The 20,644-nt window shown below is 37.0% G+C and overlaps 1 protein-coding gene across 3 annotated transcripts in view; it reads right to left on the bottom strand.

Annotated features, from left to right (window-relative positions):
• Positions 1-20,644, bottom strand: part of MAGI3 (membrane associated guanylate kinase, WW and PDZ domain containing 3) — a 248,229-nt gene that overhangs the window by 84,192 nt on the left and 143,393 nt on the right. For all 3 annotated transcript variants that reach the window (XM_045478688.1, XM_045478689.1, XM_045478690.1), the window contains exons 2-3: positions 16,222-16,338; positions 1,499-1,618 (exon numbers count right to left, since the gene is read on the bottom strand). In XM_045478688.1, coding sequence (XP_045334644.1) covers positions 1,499-1,618; positions 16,222-16,338 — 237 coding nt within the window. The remainder of the gene's footprint in view (positions 1-1,498; positions 1,619-16,221; positions 16,339-20,644) is intronic.

The raw sequence follows: 20,644 nt of genomic DNA, 5'->3' as shown, positions 1-20,644 counted from the left end.
AGATATGGGATTTATTAAGGTAGTATCATTTCAATATTGTTCACTACAGTATCACTATTCCCTCTTACACTGCTTGGCATATAGTGGGTACTTAATAAATGGGTTGCTGAGGGGTGCCTGGGTGGCTCAAGTCAGTTAAGCCTCCAACTCTTGATTTCAGCTCAAGTCACGATCTCATGGTTCATGGGATCGAGCCCTGCACTGGGTTCTGCGCTGACAGCAAGGAGCCTGCTTGGGAGTCTGTCTCTCTCTGCCTCCTCTGCTAGTGCGTTCTCAAAATAATCAAATAAACTTAAAATTAAAAAAAAAAATGGGTTGCTGAATGAATGAATGAATGAACGAACGAATGAATGAGTTGTGGGAGCTAAGCTCAGAATCCGTAGCTGCAGCAAACTAAGCAGGCAAAAGCAAATCACAGAAGACTCTGAAGAAGATTCACAAGCAGAGCTGTGCCGGAGGAAGGCTAGCACGACAGCAATGGGCAGGTGGGGAGCATGGAGGGAAGAAGGTGAACAAATGACATGAACCATAGTAGCCCAGAGGCAAGCCAGTCCAAGGCCCACAAGGAAGTGTGAAAGTGAAAAGAAAGGCACTGGAAAAGCTGCTACAGTCAAAGAAATGGCTAGATTTGGTAGCAGACACGTGGGAATAGGAGAGAGAGGAGGAAGCAAATGACGACTCCACTGTTTTGAGCCCAGGGTGCAGCTAAAGAGAGAAATTACGAATTACTCTTCTGGATACACACAAATGCATGTTTGGATACGCTGAACTCAAGGTCAGTGTTTATTGAACACCATTTCTAGACACTAAGGATACTTCTGAATAAGAAAGACATGATGCTGCCTTCATCAAGCTTGTGAAAAAGGCAACCATGACAGCGTGATGAAGCAATGATGAGGGAGTACGGGAAACCATGGAGCGGACAAGCTTGCCAGGGGAGAGCGGAGGTTAAGCGGGAACAAAGGACGGAACGTGGCCTCATTTAAAAACTGAAACTGATCTTAAGTCTCTGCTTCCTAGAATCAAGTGGGTAGAGAAGAGATAAGAAAAGAAAATCAATTATTCTATTTTTGTTCTTTCCCCCCCAATCTATATTCGCTCTTCTCCAAGAGAGCCAAGCTGTAGACTTTTTAGAGTGCACAGTATTTGGATTCCCAACCACAAACAGAGAGCAATCAACAAACACATGTTGAGTTCACACGATGAATATGAATTTCTATGAAATATGCAAACTGGCCAGTTTGAATGATTTCAGTACATTCTTCACAATCGGCTTCATAATATGATGGAATGCTTCTGCTTATTATTTAATCCCATTTTAGTTAGCAAATGACAAAGAGCCTAACCAAAAGAAAAATTTCCCAAAGACCAACAGAAAATTTTTTTTACAAAAATGGTATTTTACTGATCAAATTCCCTTTGAAATAATTCTAGTCAGTTTTCTAATAATTCAGATAGTTTTCTTGGTTGCTGCCATTGTCAGTATTTGGGGACATACCATCATACGTTCCACTTTCTAATAATGCGCCACTCTCTTCCAGTGCTTTGAACTGTTCAACAGAAATGAAATTATAGTCCACCCCTGGTACTTCCCCATCCCTGGGGGCCCTTGTAGTGCCTAAGGAAAAAAACAAGAAAAAAAAAAATAGGTTGTAAACTGCTTTTAAACTTACAAAATATTGAGAATAGAAAATACAGTCTATAGAGAACACGTGGGAGAAACACACTACTGAATATATGGTACCTTCTAGAATGACGATCAGAAAATTTTAGATTTAACATTTTTTGGTGAGAGTAGGAAAATAATGTAGAATGACTAAATACACTTTAACAAAATCTACAGATAGCTATGAAATTTGAACCACAAAGACTAAAAAAAGTTTTAGTGTCAGAGGAAGCTTAACTTTCTAAGACACAATTCTTTTTTTTTTTTTTTTTTAAGTTTATTTATTTTCGGAGAGAGGGAGAGCGTGCGCGCAAGTGAGCTCAGGGGAAGGGCAGAGAGAGAGAGGGAGAAAGAGAATCCCAAGCAGGCTCCGTGCTCTTAGCACAGAGCCCAAAGGAGGGCTTGATCTCACAAACTGTGAGACCATGACTGAGCCTAAACCAAGAGTTGGATGCTTAACCAACTGAGCCACACAGGCGCCCCCAACAGTTAATTCTTTTACTTCAATTATCACTACTTAACATCTGAAGGAAAGATAAATCTACCAATGACAGATTCATATTTCATATTTTGAGGGACATGGTATTCTTTTTTTTTTTTTAATTGAAGTAAAGTTGACATACAGTATTAGTCTCAGGTGTATACAGACTTCATTTTTATCAAGCTACATTTGTTTCTTCCCTGGAATAAATGTAAGCTAACCTTCTACTTCCTAGCATCATGAAGGACAATAAAAAGAGAGACACAATTTTTAAAGGTTCTTTTAATAAACTCTAGTTTAAAAACTTGGACAAATATTAATTATGAAATTATTTTAGATGAATAAAAGGCTTAAGATAGATATTCACATATTACACCTTAGCCATTATTAAGTCATTTCAAACACTTCAGAAATACACTGTTTAATGAAATATACCATGGCAATACAATACTAAATTTCTGTCTATTAAAGAATTCATGCTAAAGCAAAATATTTCAGATCAAAAGTATAAATTCAAGTTATGGCAGCACTGCTACCTTTGACTGAATTTTACTGAATATGAATTAAATTGAAAATTTATTATCAGTTCTAGATACTAGAAAAATTATTTCAAACAGTAGAGAATACAAAAAAGAGATCTAAGTATTTAGCCAGGAAACAGAGTTAGGATATTGTGGCAAATCCTGTGTAAGAATGCCTTCCCAAACCTCTTCCTCCACTTCTGCTCCCTATTCATTAATGGCGCTCCAAGCCAGAAACTGGCAAGTCCGCCATCTTAGGTTCTTCTCTCTATTCCACATCTAGTCAACAAATCCGGTTGATTCCATCTCCTGAATATCTCTAGGATTTATATACTTTAATTCATTCTCACACTGACCTAATTCATATCACTATCTATGGTCTCCTAGGTTCAACCCTTGCTCTCCCTGGCTACTCTCCTTACCCAGACTGTAGCCAGTGACTTCTCTAAAACAATCATCTGGGCAAAAATCCTCTAAATCAATCAAAGGTTTCCCATGATCTTTAGCACTCAAGTCCACACTCTACCTTTCCAGGTTCTTTATTGCCTCACTCCTTTCATATTCCAGGCTTTAAACACAAGAGGGTTTTTTTTTTTTCCCAGTTCTTTTAATGTTTCTTGCATTTGATCACCTCCATAAGGCCTTTGTCCAAGCCATTCTTTTCTCTGGAAGACTTCCTCTTCCCTTTCCCACTCTTACCTCAGCTAATTCCTGGCTTAGAAAGTTTCTTTAGTGGGGCGCCTGGGTTGCTCAGTCAGTTAAACCACTGACTTCACCTCAGGTCATGACCTCACGGTTTGTGGGTTCAAGGCCCATATCACTGTCAGTGCAGAGCCTGCTTTGGATCCTCTGCTCCCTCTCTCTCTGCCCCTACCCTCCCATTCCCCATGTGTGTGTGCGCGCGCGCTCTCTCTCTCTCTCTCTCTCTCAAAAATAAACATTAAAAAAAAAAAGTTTCTTCAAGAAACCTTCCTGGGGTATGGAACATGAAGGAATCACATCTAAGTGGTTCAAAGTAATAGCCCCAAGTCTTAGCACAGTGAAAGAATCATGGTAGGTACTCAATATAGACAGTTGTCAAGTAAATTAAATGAAATTTTACACAAATATAATTAGCAGTGTCTAGAAATATGCTATTATTATAATTCATGGGAAATTATTAAGTGCTCTTACTTTTTAGTTGCATTACATTCTATAACATGAAAAACTCCACAAAGATGTTAATAAACCATTAATGGTAACAATCTCAGAAAATAACAATTAAGCCAACACTGTAAGCAACAAAGACTGTATTCAACAAATTTCCCCCCTCATCCTTACCCAACTTCTTATAAAAATGAGCATTTCTTTATCTGCTTTATTTCACAGAGGATACAAAATCTGGAAAACATAACTTTCTTTCTTGTTAAATATTTTTTGTCAAATTTGTTTTTTCATATATATTGACTAAACTACATTGTTAGAGTCCCCAAAAAGCTAATAGCTCTTAGCTCCATATAAAGTAAAAGTTAACATTGGAAAATAAATTTAATGATTAAATTTAAAATTTATAATGATCTGTGATAGATGAAAAACGTGGCCACAATATTTTGTACCTCCTTCCATCAAGAGATGGGGCAGCCTCCTGCCTCATCTCTGAAATCTAGACCGAATCTATGGTTTGCTTTCAGTAATTTAAGGTGGAGGATGTGATTTTGTACAATTTCAGGAGTCTAGGCTTTCATCTTTGCCTTATTAGAATGGTTCTACCACCAAGTATGGAAGTGTAGTCTAGACTATGATGAGAGAGCCTCACCCAAGAAACAGCACCAGGGTTCCAGACATGTGAGTGAGGCCATCTTAACCCCTACAATCTGCGTGGAGGTGCCAATGACCGCAGCCACAAGAGTTGTCCCAGTTGAGTCCATCCGACTCATGGAATCATGAGAAATAATGCATGATGGTTATTTCAAGTCATTAAGTGCTGGGCTGGTTTGTTATTTGGGAAAGGCTAATTAAAATATTATCCAAATAAATTCTACTATAACACATAATGATTATATAAAACTCGACTTAAGAGAAAACCATATTACAGTTAACGCTATAAAAAGAGCACTGATCCAAGGGGCAGGAGTTACTCTATATTTTAGTCTAGAATTGTTATTAACAGTAGAATTTTAAACAAGCACTGAATCCTTCTGGGCCTCCTTCTCTTTCTGCAAAGTGGTGTTGAGCAAGATGATGTTCATGATTCTTTCCATTAGTAGGTATGAAATGTTATGTGTGACATATACATTTCCAAGACTTAAAAAGTAGCTTTAATGTTAATTCTCTTACCAAATATGGATTATTACAAATTTTCACATCCTATTCCCAAAAATGTATAATCCCACACACATAAAAAGTTCTCTCCCTTTCTCTACGTTACCTCATTGTCTTCAGCATTCCAGAAAATTTATCTTTATATTCTCCTGATACTCTACATATTTAATGTAAAACTTTCTGTGTTGCCTCCAGTCACCACTATAATTCTTTTTACGTAAAACTTCCTCTGAATCGTATTTACACACAGTCTCCAACTCCTCTCCTCTCACTCTCTCTTGAGCCCATTCCAATCAGATCACTGCCCCACACACACTCCGCTGAGACAATCCGCTGTATTCATCAGGAATCTCCACTTTGCTTCACCCAATGCTCGAGTCTCAGTCCTCATATCACCTGACCTTGTGTCAACATTTGATAAAACTGACCATTCCCCTCTTTTGCTTTATTCTGAAACCTATAGAAAGTTTCATAAAACATATATGTAAAGTTTAACAAGTAGTAATATATCAAAATCCATCCAAGCGAAGAAAGAGAATATCACCAGGACACCAAAAGCCCTCTTGAATGCCTCCAATCATAATTCTCTCCTTCCCCTGACCCCCAAAGGTACCCACCATCTTGATATTTGTGATGATGATTCCCTTTCTTCTCTCAAATGTTTACCAACTATGTAATGCATTCCTAAGCAACATAGCTTAATTTTGCTTATTTTATAACTTCATATGAATAGAATCATGCCATATGCATCCTTTTAGGTCCACATTAACATGTGCCAAGTTTTTAAACTTCTGCCAACATGTCAAGGCATCTCACTGTGTGTTTAACGTACAACTAGGTTTCGAGATTATACGTTCTTTTTCAAATATTTACTAGCCATAGATATTTCTTCAGTTGTGAAGTGACTGTTCAAGGCTTTTGCCACTTCTCTATTGCCTTGCCTGTCTTCTAAAATTTGGTTTGTATTTCTTTACATTCTGGATACGACAGTGCATCATCAAATCTCAATAATCAACGGCTTCTAAAAGGCACCACTATCTTATCACTAAAAAAGAAAACAAAATGACAATTAGAATTGAAAGACATCACCTACTGAAAGCTACAATCCAACTGGAGAGAGGTTAAAATGAGAAATAGCTGTATCTTAGCACTGAGGAAGCACTGACATCCTCTGTCACATACAGCATCGCAAAGGGGGAGTTTCTGCAAAAATGTGAAATGTGCTTCCTAGAAACAGTGCTCTACGCAAAACTGTGTTCCCCAAATAGTAGATAGAGGTTATGGAGAAAATAGGGTCAGAGTTGACTTCTCAACACCTAGCGCAACTTTGTTACCAGAGCACTAGCAAAACCAATAACCCCCCTAATTAAAAATATTAATACAATTTAAATGATTTTAAATTCCTAAGAAAAATATCAGACTAAGTAAAATTCTTTGTCTTCAGAAAATGACTTAAAAAAAAAAGAAATGAATAGATAGCTTGACAGGAAGGGGTATGAGGAGGGTTGAGGCTACCGAATAATGAAGATAAGATCAGGCAAAATGTGCAATAAATGATTTTAAGATAAAGCACATGTTCAAATTGAGAAGAGGCCAAATCAAGGCGAACGGGCATCACGTATGGTGCATACAACATTCAACTATGTTTGTATATTCCTTCTACTTGCCGCTACTTGATGACACAAAACATTAGCTTGCTGGAGGAAATGGAAAGAACCAATATTACTTCCATTAAATTGATATCATTATCCCACCTACTTACCAATCATCTATGAACTTGGTTATTATAGAAACCAATGTTGTAGCAGAACAGACAGTATCTTCTCCTACCCTGTGATTTTTTTCATCTTTTTTAATGGTCTTTTAATGATAATAGTTTTTCATTTTATTGTAGTTAAATTTATCAATCCTCTCCTTTATAGCTAATGCTTCCGTGCCTCGTTGAAGAAATCCTTCCAAAGGCCATGGAGATATTCTATATTCTTTGTTAAAAGCATCACAACTTTGCCTTTTACACCTAATAGTTTAATGCACTAAAATAGATCTTTCTTGACTTGATGGGAGATAGTGGTCAGGCTTCTGTTTTATTCCAGAAGGCTATTCAACACAATTTATTGAAAAGTCAATTATTTTCCCCTTTGATCAGGCATATTACTTCTGTCACAGAAATCTTATACAGAAACATCTACATAAAACTAGGTGTGTGACTGGATTTTCTATTACATCCCATTTACCTGCTGACCATTCCTGCACCATCATTATCACAGTGCTGTAATTATTATATTTTCATGATAAATCTTGATATTTAGGACAGCAAGTTCACCTATTCTGTTTTTTCCATTTGTAGCCCTTCCATATAAAATGTGGAATCAGAGAAAGAGGTTAAAAATGCTGGAATTTTGGGGTGCCTGGGTGGCGCAGTCGGTTAAGCGTCCGACTTCAGCCAGGTCACGATCTCGCGGTCCGTGAGTTCGAGCCCCGCGTCAGGCTCTGGGCTGATGGCTCAGAGCCTGGAGCCTGTTTCCGATTCTGTGTCTCCCTCTCTCTCTGCCCCTCCCCCGTTCATGCTCTGTCTCTCTCTGTCCCAAAAATAAATAAATGTTGAAAAAATATATATATATTTAAAAAAAAATGCTGGAATTTTTATGGGATTAGAATGAATCTATTCATCAATTTGAGGAGAACGGTTATCTTCACCATAGTGAATCTTTAATCCAGGAACAAGAAATCTGTCAGTATATTTACATCTTCTTCCTGGTCCCTTAGTTTTGCCTCATAGAAGTCTTTACGCTTCTTTTGAGATTAATTTCTAGGTATTTCAAATACCTATATGCTATTATAAATATTTTTGTAAACTTCCATGTTCTAATTATTGAGAATACAGAAAGAATACAATTGTGGGAATCTACTTGGTCACTTTATTTGGATATAATTGACCTACAATCAAAATTCACTAATTCTAACAGTACAATTCTGTGAGTGTGGGGACCCATCACCCCTAAAAGTTTTCTTGTGCCTCTTTGCAGTCCCCACCCTGTGGCAGCCACTGATCTGGTGTCACTGTAGTTTTGTCTTTAATGGAATCTCATAGAAACAGAATCATACATTAATTTGATTCCAGTAGTGGGTTGTATCTGGCTTCTTTCACTTAGCAGGAGGCTTTTGAGATCTATCCTTGTTGTGATTCAATGTACTTTTATTGCCTAAGTGGTATTCTATTGAATACACCAAAATTTGATTATGCATTTCCCATTGACGGGTATTTGGGTTGGTTCCAGATTTTGGACATTCTAAATAAAGAAGCTATAAAGTTACAAGTCTTTGGGCAGACATATATTTAAATTTATGTTGGGTTAATATCTAGGAAATGCTGGGTCATATGGTAAGTCTATGCTTAACTTTAAAAGAAAATGCCCTAAAGTTAGTATACGTTGCAGTCTCACCAACTCATATATGAGAGCTGCAGTTGATTTACATTAGGGTTTTCATGTAAGAATTCCTTCTTGAAGTTTCTTGGCAAATTTACTTTTTCAAAAGCCCAAGAAAAATCAGTCGGTAGGGAAAATGCAAAAACAAAGTATTACAATTCTCCTGTGAGAATTAAAGCTTAATCATTGGACAGACACGTTACTGATTTGAAGGAATCTAAGGATATCAACTGAAATCAAGAGCAAAAAATACTGAAAAGTGAAACCAAACAGTAAAGTTGGCATTTCCACAGCAGCACGTGGGAGAGCAGCAGTCACAATGCACTCGTCAGTCTTACTTGCAGCTGTTCCCTGGGCTACAAGCGTGAGGTCAAGGCCCTGTCTGCTAACAGTGAGTCTTTCTTGCAAATACAGTATTAGTGAGATTAAATGCGTCTATACTTTATATAAATCCTATGACTGGTATTCCCAAAAAAAATCACAGGTTTTGAAAGCAAAACAAGTCCTTAAGTTGGCAGTTCTGACATGGGATTCTATGTAATCATTTAACCTTGAAGGAAGATCTGAATATTATTTGAATACTATCCAACAATGTCCTTTGGCCTTTTCCACTGCTTGAATATGTGTTATGAGTTTCAGTGCTTTGTAAATAATAGAAGAAATGCGAAGAGAAGTGAACATCGTTGTGGAACACTCCAAACCTGAAATCAGAAACTGGTCTAAAATCTAAGGTAGAAGCAATATGGATTTCAATGGCAAAACCAACATCAGGGCAAGGAGACAACGTATTTTCACCATGAAAAAAGAAAACAAGCTTATTCAAATGACCACTGACTAGCGTATAACAATTTGAAGAGCATCGATGCAATATGGAAAAATTTTCTATACCGGAATATTTGCAACCAAGCAAAGTCAGAACTATCGGCTAATACAATTGATACTTGTGTGCTTTATAATTTCATTTTAGGAGTGAAAATTTCAAATATTATATATGTGCAGTACTCTTCCAAATTTTAACTGATTTTTATTTGGCATTTATTTTGTGTTAATGTTCCCATCTTTTAATGTCTTCTATTAGCAAATGTCTGTATCAGGTAGAGAGAAGTGCTGAAAAGTGTTACCATAATCTTGTTAAAGAAGTTTATAATAATAACAAACCACTTGATTTTTAAAGTGGTTGGTACACTCAGGAGAATCGATCCATACCACGGTGTTTGTGGCCATCATTCCTGCTATAATGGTCAAGGGCAGCAGTCATGTGGGTTCCCACGGTGCTTGGTTCAGCTAACTCTTCATCATAACGAACCGCAGTTTATACGGGGATCAAACTGTGATGCCACTTCTTGTCATGAACTGTGAGCACCCGGCTTTCCACTGGAACGAGCATGGCACTGTGCTCATGGCCCAAGAACACAACCAAATCTAAAATCCCTTCTTGGCAGGTCTGTGTCCTGGGACCACTACCAGTACTGATTCTGTATTAGCCAGGATCCAAACAGGAGAGAAACATGGTAACTTGAACAAGGCCAGCTTAATATAACCAATTATTAACTATTTACAAGGAATTAACTAAGAGGAAATAAAAGAGCACCCTAAAGCTGAGGGAGAATACTCCAATGAGGAACAAACTTGGAAGGGAAGAACGCTCCCAAACTCTGGGATTCAGACCTGTGTGGAGAAGGTGTGGTAGCAGTGATGGATCTGGTTCACAGTTGGTGGGTCAAGGCTGATGGACAGGGAACAACCTGGTGGAGTACTGATGAAATTAACCAGCAAGCTGCCTGTGGTGGGGGGTGTTTTGAACCTAACAAAACCATCTGGGACCCTGGCTGGACTTGCCAGAAACCCAGTAGAAAACCACTTACAGGGGATATTGTTGAAATGTGGGGAGCCACTGGGGTGCCCATCAAACTCATCAGGAAACTGCAAGGAAATCAGCAGGTGCACTGGTAGAACTCATGAAGCACCATGAATGGGAGTTGAATTTTGTCAAATGTTTTATCTGCATCTATTTGAAAAGATCATATGTTTTTTTGTTTTGTTTTGTTTTCTTTTCTTTTCCAGTCTATTACTATACTAGTTTCATATGTTATCCCAACCTTGCATTCCTGGGACAAATACCACTTGGTCATAATGTATTGTCCTTTTTACATATTGCTGTATATTGATTTGCTAAAATATTTTAAGGAGTTTTAAGTCTATGTTCACGAAAAACCGTGTCTAATGTTATTTTCTTCTAATGTCTTTGTCTGGTTTTAGAATTGAATGAGTTGAGAAATTCCCTCCTCCTGTATCTTCTCAAAGAATCTGTGTAGAATTTGTATTATTTCTTTAAATATCTGGAACAATTCACCTGTACCATCTGGACCTGATGCTTTCTTAGAGGGAAAGTTACAAACTACAAATTCAATTCCTTTAGTAAACTTAGAAGTTATTCAGTTATCTCTTTCTTCTTGAGTGAGCACTTGTAGTTTTTGCCTTCTGAGGAATTTTTCCATTTCATCTGAGTTGTTGAGTTTACTGTCACAAAGTTGTTCAGACTATTCCTGATTGTTCACTTAACATCTGTAGGATTTTTAATGATGCTATCTCTTTTCACTCCTGATGCTGTTATAGTGTGTTCTCTCTCGTCACCTGAACAGTATGGCTAGAAGTATACCAGTTTTATTGATCAGAAAGAACCAGCTTTAGGTTTCACTGATTTTTCTTTATTTTCTGGTTTATCAGTTTCTGCTTTTATCTTTATTATTTCCTTCCTTCTACTTAATTTGGGTTTACTTTGCTCTTCTTTTGCTAAATTCTTAAAGTAGAAGTTTAGATCATTGATTGACATATTTATTATTTTCTAAGTATTTAGCGCTATAAATTTCCCTCTAAACACTGTTGTAACAGCAGTATTGGTATGTTGGGTTTGATTATGTTTTGAGATGCTGAGGTAATATTTTGTAATTTTCCTTGTGGCTTTAACTCACAGGTTATTTAGAAGTGTGCTAATTTCCAAATATTCAGAGATTTTCCAGATGATTTTCTGTTAAGTGATTTCTTGCAATTCCTTTATGATCACAGGATATATTTTGTATAATTTAAATCCTTTTAAATTTATTGAATCTTGTTTTATGGCCTGGAGTATGGTCTTTATTTGTAAATGTCCTATGTGCACTAGAAAAGAATGTATAGTCTTCTGTTGTTGGGAAGCATGTTCTAGTAAATAGCAATTAGGTCAAGTTGGTTCAAAGTGTTATCCATGTCAGAATCACCTTAGTGATTTTTTGCTTACTTTCCCTAAAGAGGGTGTTGAAATCTTGAACTCTAATTAAGAAGTAGTCTATTTCCTTCCAGTTTTATCACTGTGGTATCATTTTCATCCCATGTGTAGAATTTCCTTTACTGTTTCTTATAGTGCAAGTCTGCTGGTAAAAAATTCCCTCACCATTTTTCATTTATTTATTTTTGGTCTGAAAAATTATTTCTCTTAAGGATGTAGAAATCTTTTGTTGTATGTAGCAATCTAGGTTGGCAGTTTTTCCTTTCCGCATGTTGAAAATGACATTTGATTGACTTCTGGCTTGTATTGGTTTCTGTTGACAAGTCTGCAGTCATTCTTTATTCCCTTGTATCTAATGTATCTTTTTTCTGTCTTTCACATTTTCTCTATCACTGGTTTTCAGCAATTAGATTATGATATACTTAGATGTGTGTTTTTACGTTTCTTCTGTTTGGGGTTTGTTGAGATCCATAGTTCTGCGGATTTATAGTTTTCGTCAAATTTAAAATTTTTTCAGCCTATTTCATCATATATCTTGTTTGTTTCCTCCCCATCTCTGCTTTGACAGTAGGCATCATTCAATATGAACAGATCACAGTCCTGTTCTGCCTATAATCCTATTTCTGAAAATAGCTGTTACATATATCTTGACCAATTTCTAGTTGTTTACAGTAAGAAGGTAAATCCAGTACCAGTTAGTCATTCATGGTAGAAGTAGAAATGTCTCTCTCTGGTTACTCAAAAAAAATAGTTTATGTCTTTAGTCTTTTTCCTCTCTGCTTCGGTTTGATTCATTTATATTGCTGTGTCTTCAAGTTCACTGATTTTTCTCTTCTGTAGCTTCTACCCTGCTATTGAGCCTATCCACTGAATTTCTAAAGTTCCATTTAGTTCTTTTAAAAAAATATTCCATTTTCTCTTAATTTTATTCACATGGTTCTTTAAATCCTTGATCATATTTATGACTCTAAATGTGTGGTATGGTTATACGTGTTTATATTTCTGTTTTGTTTTTTTTCTATCAGCTGACTTTTCTTTTGATTGTGGGCCATGTTTTCTTCTCATCTCATAATTTTTTTTAGACACTGGGCATTTAAATATTATGTTATTCAGTGTCAAGATTTTGTTTTCTTCCTTTAAAGAGTGTTGATAATCCCCCTTTCCTCCCTCCCTCCCTCCCTTCTTTTCTTTCTGCTAACAGTTAAGTCATATGCATATCTGCTTGATATTTTGGGCTTGCTTAATTAAACTTTGTTAAAGTGGGTTCCAAGGAGCTTACACCAATTTTAGTCCTACTAGTAAGCCATAACCTTTACGAGGTCTCTTCACTCAGGTGGGCTAGAACTCAGATTCTCCCAGCCCTATGTAAGCTCTGGAAACTGCTAGCCTTACAGTTCCCAGAGTCTTTGCCTGGCCATGTGGAGTCTCATCCTATACATTCTCAGCTTGGTCTTCAGCAACAGACTCAAGGGGACACCTGTGCAGATTATTTGAGCTCCTTTTCTTTATAGCTCTCTCTTCTCTGACACTGTCCTGCAAATCTCAGGCACTTCAGACTTCTTGAACTCAGATATCTGTCCGTTCAACTCAGAATCCTCTGTACTCTGCTTGGGCTCTCCCTCCCTGTGCTGTGGCCCGGAAAGTGCCTCTAGGCAGAAGACCGAGGAACCACAGGACTCCTTCGTGTATAGTCTCCTTTCTCTTAGGAATCACAGTCTTGTCCTTTCTACGGTGCAGTGTCTGACAATGGAGAAGTCTTTCTTTCTCTTATTAATTTTTTTGCTCAAATTGTTTCAGGTTTTGTCAGTGGGCACCCCTTCTAGATGACTTTTTTTGAAAATGTGCTTCTGATATGTCACCATAGTTTTTCAGGCATTTACATACTTTCTGGTTCAATTAGATGTTCCAAGCTCATCTTATACTTTCCTTGTCCCAGACCTGGAATCAGAATTGTCCCCAAGAATATTTAGTATCTTTTAGTAAAGAATGGTAATTACAGACTTTTTGGTGTGTTAACTGTTACCGATATATCACTGCATTCTTGGAGGAGTTATGGGCACTTCAATGGGTAGGTTAATAGGTCCTGTTAGGATCTGAAAAGGCTGCAGCTGTTTGGATCTAATGAATTAAAACTGAATAAACTATAGCTCCTTTCTAGGACAAAACCACACACTGAGGGAAAACTGCAAAACTAGGACAGTACAAGTAGACTTAAAAGAAGATCCAAGTGAAAGTGCAGAGTACAGCACAAAGTACAAGTACGTATTTTTATTAACTTGTTTTAACAAGGGAAGAGGGAGCTCAAGAGCTATGAATGCTACCCTGAGACACCCCATGCAGGCAAATACCAAGTTACTTAGAAGGGAATAAAAATCAGGCTGTTTTCGGACTTTCAAAGAGCAATGCTTTGTGCCATAAGACAAATAATTGACTAACAGAGCTAAGATAGTCAAGGAAAGAAAATATGAGCCAAACATTTCATATACATCCAAACAAACTTAAAAGTATAAAGGCCACAGGCCAACTACGATGATCCTCTGACTCCTTCCTCGGAAATCTCACGGAGAAGAAGCTTTAGAAAACCAAAGTTATTGAAGAAACAACAACATAAGAATTGGCAGTTAGATTCAGTACGTATTTGCTCACAGGATAAAGAATAAATGATGAGTATAAAGGTGAGAGTACCGTAGGTAATGGCTGTTTGCTTTGTTAATATAGACATAGATCAGGTATCAAAAAATGGTGAAAATGAGGAAAGCATATGAAAAGCTTGCTGCATTTGTTTGTTTGTAGTAAGAAGATATTATTTCAAGTCACGTGATGGGAGGGAGGAAGAAGCAATAACTAGATCATTTAATATTGCTCACAGTTGGGACAAAAACAAAAAGAAGGAAGGAGGAATAGGGTGTTACATAAAAATATTAAGGTAGCCATTAGAATAAGGATACAAACCTTTCTAAAAAGAGAGAGATGATATAAAATAGACTACTTGGTGAAAGGTTTTATATAAAAGATGTGTATATGGGTAAAACAGAAAGCCGTGACAAAACAGAGACTAAAGACCTCGATCCCATCAATAAATATACACGAAGTTTCACACTGGCTACAAAGTCTCCACCACTATTTGTACAACGAAGAGCTTCAGAAAGGTGGAAGAATAAAAAGACAGACAAAGATATACCAGGCAAATGCAAAGAAAAAGAGGCAGGAGTTGCAATTCTGAAATCTGACAAGGCAGATTTATAGGAGGAAATTGCAGATAAGGAGTTGGATTTAAAAGCAAAAACCAGAATAGTTTATACCACATTAAAGAGTCTGGACTTGTACTCACTGCGAGACTTTGAAGGATAAACTGTAGATGGACAGGAGTCGAGTCAAACGTACATTTTAAAGACAGACCAGGTGGAGGGGTTGTGGGTGGAAGGCGAGGCTGCAGCTCGAATGGGGAAGGGGACAGACACTGACGGCTACTCCAGGACAGGAGGTTTGCATTCATGTTCTCATTTTAATTCTAATAACTACATAAGGTTATCTCTTGTTACTCACATTTTACATATGGAGATTCTGAGGCTCAGGAAAATCAAGTAACTTGTCCAACGATCAAGATTTTTTACCTAGCTCTTTGCCGCTACATAATTCTATTTGTTTTAAAAGAAAAAAAAAGTCCAAGCAAGAAAGGGTGAGGGTCTAAGGTAGTACAGAGGATCGATACTGAAGGAACGTGATTAGAAAGGCTTGGTGATGGACTGGACACTGTGTAAGAGTAAATAACAAGAAAAAGAAATAAAGAAATTTCAGAGCCATTCAGAGAGCTACTATCTACAAGGAGTTACAAATACACTGAAAACGAAAACAAACTAGAATATCTTTTTAGGCCTTGTTATTGTTTACTGCTTGTTCTTCCCCAACTTGCTCTAAAACCAAAACATAAGCATACGTGATTTCTTGTTATGTGATAAACACACACACACGCACGTGCACACACACACACACACACACACAAGCATCATTATAACAAGAACCAGGTCCTATGAAAACTATGGCAACTGGAATAGATATACAAACATCTAGATAAAACTTCAAAATGGATTACCACAAAGACGCCACAGCGTGCTACTTTTTTTTTTCTTTGAAGGAGGGGCAGATCTTAAAGTTAGTAATGTCCTAATAATTAATACAAAAATGTTTGTTCTCAGTGTACAAGGCATTGAGAGCAAAAAAAAAAAAAAAAGTCTTCTTACTGACTAAACTCTAGGAACTGATTTATAACAGAAAATCAGGTTAGCAAAATGTACCTGTGTTAATCCTAAACTCTTAAAGCCTAATGACTTTTTTAAAAAGTTACAGTATAGAATCTTCTAGCTTTTCTATTTTAAAAGCACAAGCCCTGCATGACCTCTGAAAACGTTTCCCCTTATCCAGTATTTGTTTCAATCTAGTGTTCCAACGTAGTCTTCCCAATTTCATATGAGATACTCTACTGAATTATTTCTACATGTTTGATTAATTAAATAAGGATATATCGGCCTCCTTTCCTTTTTGTTCCATCTCATACTTACATGGAATGGTTCTCAAGTAGAGATTATCTCTGATCACTTGCTGCAATTTGTGGTCAATTGATCCTTTCTGAAACTGAAGACTCAGGTAATGTCGCAAATCTTTATTAATGACTTTGCCTACAAAAAAAAAAACACACACACAGAAGAAAAAACACAGAACTGTTAGATCTCCAGTTAGATAGTGATGCTAGTGACTGACTGCTCTTAAAGCTTTTAGCTATAAACAGGGAAAAAAAAAGAGTATTTTACTAAAAACAAAGTTTTGCTAAAAACAAACTATTATAGTACTAAAATATACATACCTGTAATATATAATGTGGGCATAATTTTACAGTAGTAGGGGAGGGAGAAGGTATAGGTTAGAGAATATGACAAATGCCCAAGGTAAGTTCCATCTTCGGCTTTAAATACCATCTACATACAGGTAACTTCTAGGTTCTTACGTCTCGATTCCTGACCTAGGTCCACCCAGCTCCAAAGCCACCAAACTCATTCATGTATATTGCAGATATGTTTGAAAGTCAAATAAGCACCTCAAATCTTCACCTGAAAACAGAACTCTTAATTCCACCCTCCCCCAAGTTTTCCTCCATGCTAGTTTTCCTTGTCTTAGCAAATAATAGCACTGTCCACCCAGCAGAACAAACCCAAAAGCTAGAAATCCGTAGTTTCCGATTTCTCCTTTTCACTTCTATCCTCCAGATCCACTCCATTAGCAACTTTTGTCATTTCTACCTCCAAAACATATCCCATACTGTCCACTTCTCTCCATTCCCATTACCTCCACCCTAATCTGAGCCAGCATCATTTCCCATCTGGAATTCTGTAACAGCCTTCTAATAGACTCCCTGCATCCATTCTTGCCTCCTTCCTGTTCCCACCATTTGCACAGAAGCCAGAGTGAGATTACAAACATAAGCCAGATAATCACCAGTCTGTTTAGCCTACCCACCACCACCCCACCCCCATGACTACTTATTGCACTTGGAATAAAATCCAAACTTCCACGTGTTCTAGCTTTAGCCATCTCTGACCCAAAACCATTCATGCCAACCCCTCACCAACCATGCTTCCACCTGCACTGGTCAGCCAAATGGGCTCTACCTCAGAGCCTTCTGCTTATCTGAACAGGCATTTTCTGTCCATTCACTTGACTCTTAGATCCAATATGAATAAATAAGAGAATGACGGATTTTTTTTTTTCTTATTTGTGGGGAAAATGGGAGCTAAACAGAGAACTGTTAGAGCCCTCAGAGAAATGTTAAGCAGAAAAACGGAGGACTGCAGAAATCTGATAGCAGTGAATTTATAGTAAAGGTTGAACTTGAAATGAAAATCAAAGCAATCCAAACACTGTTCATTAGATAAGGCTTCACATGATTACCAAAGAGCAATGTTACGACAGAATGGATTACTGTACTGAGTAAGAAATGACTGGGTGATTAAAATACACTCTTTGTTTATTTGGAACAGCTTAATTATGACAAGGTTAGATAAGCCAAAAGGTTACCGCATATCAGTTCATTTTTTCAACTATTATTCCATAATGTAACATTTCTAATCCCCCCACCCCCCTTTTTTGGTCTTTTCTCACAGGTATAAACAAGCAAAACCAAATGAGATGGTGTTAATATAAGCAGAAAACCAGGATGCTGCTAAAGTGTAGAGATAACATTTGGATCCTAAACTAATAAACATGAACCAGAAAGTCCCTGTTTTGCCTTGCCAAAAACAGATGCTGAGGAAGGGAGACAGGTCTGTGATCAAAGAAGGAAGCCTGACAGATATTTACAGGGATAACACAGAAAAATCCCTGGTCCCAGAAGTTGCTTCTTCCGGGCATTCAGGAGCTCCACCAACCTGAGTTCCATTCAGATGGAATCATATTATGCCATTTCGCATTTTCATCACGGTAGTTGCTCATTACTGGGTGAAAGAAAAACCTAATTCCTAATCAGTACTGTACAGTCTCATTTCTTATTGAACAAAAACATACCCAATAATGAGTTTATTAAGTATTTTATAAATAGGTAAGGTGTGTTCCAAATGCTTTGTAATAAATATTACCCAAAACCTTTGATGGATTGTTATAGAGGTGCTTAGAAGTCTTAGTGATATTTGCAGGCATTTAGAGTTTATGAATTGAGAGAGAATGCATCATTGTTTTTTTCCCATTTAAGATATTATAGTACAGGCTCCAATATGTAAAAGCCTGCTATCTGACATATTTTCATGAATACACTCTATTTGGATAAAGGATAATGCCTCTGTAATTCAAACAGACAATCTGAGTCAAAACTTTTTCTTTAACTCAGATTTTGTTGTTGTTGTTTTTTTTTTTTTTTTTAATTTGAAACTTTGCTGCAATATATGTATAGCTCACAGAGGTAACTATAAAATGCTAAGAACTCAGATTGGATTTTAATCCAGTTAAAACAGATTTAATCCATTAAATTAGATATGGTGAAAGACAGAGCCATAATAAAAATCACAGACCACAAGTTACAGCATACAGGGATTTCTTAAGGTGGACATTGAAGTTAAAACACCACATTTTCTGTTTCAAGGACCTACAAGATCTTAAGACTGAGAGGCCAGGTAAAGCAGAAAGAACTAGATTCCAAGAATCGTACCCAGGATTATCAGGGCTGGACTGCACTCTCAATTATCACCCTCAACCCCTGTGGAGATTCTGGATGCAATAGGGAGATAAAGAGTTGCCAAGAAAAGGGTGAGGGACAGTTTCACAAACGTGATCTTTTATTTAAAATGTGTGAGCCATTCAAAAAAGTTATCAGCACCTTCAAAGTTGCAGACAAAATATTACAAATATCACTGAAATGTCAATTATAAAAGATTAACAACTCATATGGGTTGGCATTCTTTAAGATTAATAATTAATAGTAAAATATATTGGATGCAGTGGTCATCATGGACATCCTTGCCTCAAGAAACCAAAGGAACATCTGTAAGGGGACAGAATATTATAGTTCCCTCTTTGATTGGATTCCAGGGAATTTGCTTTAAAAAAGATAAAACACAAATATCCGGAGTAGGCAGATGACTATGGAATTACTAGAAGGCCAACAGAAACGTTAACTCACAGAAACACTGCTGAGTATATCTATATTATCAGGCTGTAAAGAAACTTCTGTCTTTTATTTAGGCAGAGTTTCACAGAAACTTGACATTTCAAGGGTATAAAAAACATTGACTTGGGGTTAATACAGTTGTCACTCAACAAGTAAGAGAAAAGATTCTTCATAATTTAGGCAGCCACCCAGCCCACCCAGGCAGCCTTTTGCTTTAAGTGTTAAGATTATTCCCCGACTTCTAAGTGATTTATAAGTTTATTCGCACAACTTAAAAATAGATCTATATATCTTACAAATACAGCTCAGGTGTGGAAAATTCTGTAACCGAAATGTCAATCATATGAATATATCCAGGCACTCAAGTTTCAAAATACAAATCTTTAGTCAAAAGAACTCCTAAGTATAAATCCATACTTTCTGAATATATTCAAATTAATATTCAATAGCAGTTCTCTCTGAGGAATCCGTGTATAGAGACACAGGTTATTAGTTAGATAAACCCCATGGTTGTGGCCATGGAACCAGCTGTAAATCAATCTAATCGTCAAAATCTCACTGCCTTTTCCGTAAGGATAGTCTAAGAGACTTTGTCAACCACTTGCTAAAGTCAAGGTATTACATGACTGTACTATTCTCTAATCCAGTAGTAATCACAGAATCGGGGGGAAAAATGAGATTGGTTTGGCATATCTTGTTCGTATAAATTCACGCTGATTCATGGTCACCATCCTATTCTTTTCTAAACACTTAAAATATTTTCTATTTTTTCAATCTCTTCAAATTTAGCCAGTTTCAGGTTAAGGAAGTGGACTTGGCTTTTCACAATCCATTTCATGCCTTCTTGGAAACTGGAACATTTGCCTCTCTTCAGTCTCCTGGTACTTTCCACATTCCCCATGATTTCATAAAGAATACTGACAATAACCCGGAGATAAAATCTTCAGTGCCTTCAACTCCCGGGAGGCGATTCAGTTGAGTTTTGAAAACGTACATTCGTTTAAAGTGAATGGAACTTTTATTACCTCCTCGTTTTTTTAAATTTAATTTCTCCGATTTCAGGCTGTTTGTTTTCCTTTAACTGTTGGAAGAGTAATTCTGCTAGTTCCAGATTATGGAAGCGAAGTAAAACGGTAAATGTCTGATTTCTGCCTGCAGACAGCTAACATTAACAACACCTTCCGACGAAGCAAGCCTACTTCCTTTTTCCTTCCTGTTGTTCTTGCTCCAGACATCACCTTAAAAGCATTTCGTGCTCTCTGAAGTATCTTAGCTACTTTTGAGCTCTGGCCTGTAGAGAAGAAAATTCTTAAATGTTCATTTCTTACAGT

The sequence above is a fragment of the Leopardus geoffroyi genome, chromosome C1 (genome assembly GCF_018350155.1).
Source record: "Leopardus geoffroyi isolate Oge1 chromosome C1, O.geoffroyi_Oge1_pat1.0, whole genome shotgun sequence".
Lineage (NCBI taxonomy): Eukaryota > Metazoa > Chordata > Mammalia > Carnivora > Felidae > Leopardus > Leopardus geoffroyi.
This window is presented reverse-complemented; position numbering and strand designations above follow the sequence as displayed.